Source organism: Parasteatoda tepidariorum, unplaced genomic scaffold (assembly GCF_043381705.1).
Source record: "Parasteatoda tepidariorum isolate YZ-2023 unplaced genomic scaffold, CAS_Ptep_4.0 HiC_scaffold_5746, whole genome shotgun sequence".
Lineage (NCBI taxonomy): Eukaryota > Metazoa > Arthropoda > Arachnida > Araneae > Theridiidae > Parasteatoda > Parasteatoda tepidariorum.
In genome coordinates, this window is record NW_027261826.1 from 1 (window position 1) to 4,165 (window position 4,165).

At 39.2% G+C, this 4,165-nt stretch overlaps 1 protein-coding gene across 1 annotated transcript; it reads left to right on the forward strand.

The window, feature by feature from the left end:
• Positions 1-829: 829 nt before the first annotated feature.
• LOC122273586 (platelet-derived growth factor receptor alpha-like) lies at positions 830-2,299 on the forward strand (the record flags this gene model as incomplete). The annotated part of the gene is made up of 2 exons (XM_043057622.2): positions 830-1,016; positions 1,977-2,299. Coding segments are annotated over 2 exons (510 nt in total), but the record flags the coding sequence as incomplete, so codon positions are not given.
• Positions 2,300-4,165: the final 1,866 nt, after the last annotated feature.

The following is a 4,165-nucleotide window of genomic DNA, read 5'->3' on the forward strand; positions in this document are numbered from 1 at the left end:
GTATTTTTTTAATATTGTTTTACTTTTTTCTAAGTTATGTTGGCTGGGACACTTGAAACCTAAAGTTTCCTTATAGGTCAGCAATGTATGAGTACGGGAGGATGAGTTAGGAATGATTTAGTAACAGTTTTCACCCAGAAAATGTTAAAACTCGCTTGAAATGGTGATATTTTTTTTTAGAAAGTCTATTCAAATTTTTTCTTTAAACACAAAAATGTTATCTATTTATTTATTATAAATTTCATTACACAGATATTGAGTAAAAAATTTTAATCTTATGAAGGGCTGTATTCTTCTATTTATAAAATGTTAGGGGGCTAGAGCTCCCTCTGCCCCCCCCCCCCTCCGGTTCCGTGTTTCCCGGTTTTACGTAATTTATAAATCCTAACAGGTCGTTAGCCTAAAACAAATTTAACAAAATTTCTATCGCAGCATAAATAAAATGTAAGGTTTGCGATGCTTTGAATGTTCCTAGATTTGGTTATATTTGCATAAAATAGCGCCGTTTGCTATAGATATTGAAGGTAGCATCATTGCAGAGCCTTCCAAATTTATTGGTGAAAGCATGCGAAGTGTTGCCATAGGTAGATGTTCTGCTTTGTCGCCGTGTGCAGCCCTTTTCAATTACCAATATAATATCATAAGTATATAAATTGGCTGCATACGATGAAAAATCTAAGATTATATAAGTTCTTTTAATTATTACCCAGAAAATTCTCAAAATAACTAGGATGCACATTATGACAACTGTAAGAACTGATTTAAGATATTTTAATCATTATTTTTTAAATGTGATAAAAAATAATAATGATAATTTTTATTATGACAGAGTGATCGCATCAATGTGACGAGGCCCCATTCTCACTGGAAAACAACCCGAGGTTACAAGCACCAGGAAGTGACCACCTACCTGACTGTGAGTAACGCTTTGTTCAACGACAGCGGAGTCTACACCTGCAGTGCCACTGACCACTCCTTCAAAACTGGTCAAGCCACCGCCAACATTGTCGTTTACGGTAAAGTCCTTTCTTTCATCCGTTACAAAAATACAAAACTAAAACATGTTGTTTCGGAAAGTAAATTCGTTTCTTTTTCTTTAATGAAAATAAAAAGCGATTTTTTTTTGCAGTGAGTAACTATTTTATCGAATCTTGTGGATGGTTGACTGAATGTAAACAATAACAAACTTTCTAATACCAGAAGAAATTTTTAAATAACTTCCTGTGTATCCATCCTTTTACCATAGGCGATCACAACGCTCGAATACGCGCCATCTGGGGAGAAGACCGATTCCATGCCTTTGGCCCTTCACCCTTCCTCCTCCTCCTCGTTGCAGTTGTATAGGAATGTACTACGATACTTTTCCTTTTCTTAATATTTTTCGTTTTTAAATAATAAAAATATTTTTTTAAAATTTCCATCATGCTTTCTTTTAGAACTATATTTAATGTAGTTTTAAGTTCCAAATAGTTTCCCAACTTAAAAGATTTTTATCTGTGTGAAAATCAAGACAAAAACTTACGTACTTCCTTCAGACAGAAACTAAAGTACTCCTTCCAACGAGGTGAACCGAGTTCGAATCCCACCAATGGCTGGTGGATACGAAACCGCATCCGACTTGCACCGATCACACTGCTGACGTGAAATATCCTCAGTTGTAGACGGATCATGTGTTAGAGTCCCTTTGCTAACCGTGGGAGGTTTTCATGGTGTTCCTCTCCATGAAACGCATATACGGGTTAGTTCCATCAAAAAGTCCTCCACAAGGGCAAATTTTTCCCAATACTTGATCCAGGAGTTCCCTTGTTTTCTGGATTGGGTTGAAAATTACATGGCTACGGAGTTGAACATTAGTAGTCGTAAACCCACAAATTGGGTCTGCTGTTCAACGACAGTTATATAAAACAAAATAAAATTAATCCTCACCGCTACCCTATATACGTTTTTAATCTAACTGTTTATTTTAAATTTTACAGCAACACAACAACCAATCCATGTGAACTTCACAACTGATATGAATCTGTCAGAACCAGTGGTGCACCAAGCAGGCCAGAACGTGAAATTCGTCATAACCGTAGATGCATACCCAAGCAGCGTGTCCGAAATCTACTGGTTGAAGGATGGTCAGCTCCTTCAGCCAGACAACAGTCACTTTCGGATAGAGACGAAGGAGAAAACGGTTGTCTTGGAGATTCATCACCTCCTACGCTCCGACGCAGGAAACTACACTCTGGTAGGAAAGGTTAAAGATGTAGTCAGCAGCATATCCATCATTCTAGAAGTCAAAGGTTCGTTCTAATTACTGTTGTTGTTATTTACGTCGCACTAGAGCAGCAAAATGGGCTATTGGCGACGGTCCGGAAGCATCCAATATTAATTCGCAGGATTCAACTTAAATAGTTTGAGGCCCGTAGCTAATTGAATGCAAAAAATAGTTATGAGAAAACTATTTCAAAGTAGAGGTTCAATATGAACTGTCTGCGCAAGTGATATAATATTTTCGATGTATGCTGAATCGAATAAAACAACACCTAAGCCCATAACTAATAAATGGTTAAGAACTTCACTTGCCCCGGTAGCAGTGTTAGGTGCAAGCAAATTCTAACTCATACCTATGCTTGCACCTAACATTTCTACCGTGGCAAGTGAGGTACTGAATTGATTTGATACTTTATAATCAATCGATATGAACACTTCTGTTTACAAGATAGGTATTTACTTTATTTACGTCACACTAGAGTTGCACAATGGTCTATTGGCGACGATCTGGGAAACATCCTTTAAGATGATCGGAAGACATGCCATCCCAATTTTGATCCTCTGCAGAGAGGATGGCTCTCCTGATTTGGCTACCTGCGTTCGAAGTCGAGAACTTTACGGTAGCACAGTTTAACGAAAACCGATACCGAGCACCCACTATCCCTACGCAGACTGATCAAAGTGGTCACCCACCCGCTTACTGATCTCAGCCAGTAATGCTTGACTTCGATGTTCTTCTGGGAACCGTGTCGCTGTNCTCCTACGCTCCGACGCAGGAAACTACACTCTGGTAGGAAAGGTTAAAGATGTAGTCAGCAGCATATCCATCATTCTAGAAGTCAAAGGTTCGTTCTAATTACTGTTGTTGTTATTTACGTCGCACTAGAGCAGCAAAATGGGCTATTGGCGACGGTCCGGAAGCATCCAATATTAATTCGCAGGATTCAACTTAAATAGTTTGAGGCCCGTAGCTAATTGAATGCAAAAAATAGTTATGAGAAAACTATTTCAAAGTAGAGGTTCAATATGAACTGTCTGCGCAAGTGATATAATATTTTCGATGTATGCTGAATCGAATAAAACAACACCTAAGCCCATAACTAATAAATGGTTAAGAACTTCACTTGCCCCGGTAGCAGTGTTAGGTGCAAGCAAATTCTAACTCATACCTATGCTTGCACCTAACATTTCTACCGTGGCAAGTGAGGTACTGAATTGATTTGATACTTTATAATCAATCGATATGAACACTTCTGTTTACAAGATAGGTATTTACTTTATTTACGTCACACTAGAGTTGCACAATGGTCTATTGGCGACGATCTGGGAAACATCCCTTAAGATGATCCGAAGGCGTGCCATCCCAATTTTGATTCTCTGCAGAGGGGATGGCTCTCCTGATTTGACTACCTGCGCTCGAAGTCGAGAACTTTACGGTAGTACAGTTTAACGAGAACCGATACCGAGCACCCACTGTCCCTATGCAGACTGATCAAAGTGGTCACCCACCCGCTTACTGACCTCAGCCAGTAATGCTTGACTTCGATGTTCTTCTGGGAACCGTGTCCCTGTGGGACTTCAGTTTACTAACATCTTAAAAGTTATAAGTAAAACGTAAATCTTTCATAACTTTTAAACTGTCAGTGAACTAAAGTGTTCCTACCCCTTAAAGTTAGAGAAATTTTCGCACATGCTCTGTGAAGCTGAAATAGCGTGGAGAGGATAATTGTTGTCACCTATCTTCCTTTAGATAAGCCAATTGTATCTGTGAGGAATGGGGAGTTTCTCTACAAGGTAGGGTCCCACCACACACTGGAATGTCATGCTGATGGTTACCCGGCTCCCATACTCTGGTGGAAATGGAAACCTTGGAGCAGTTCTGTTTCCAGTTATTCGTACGGATGGC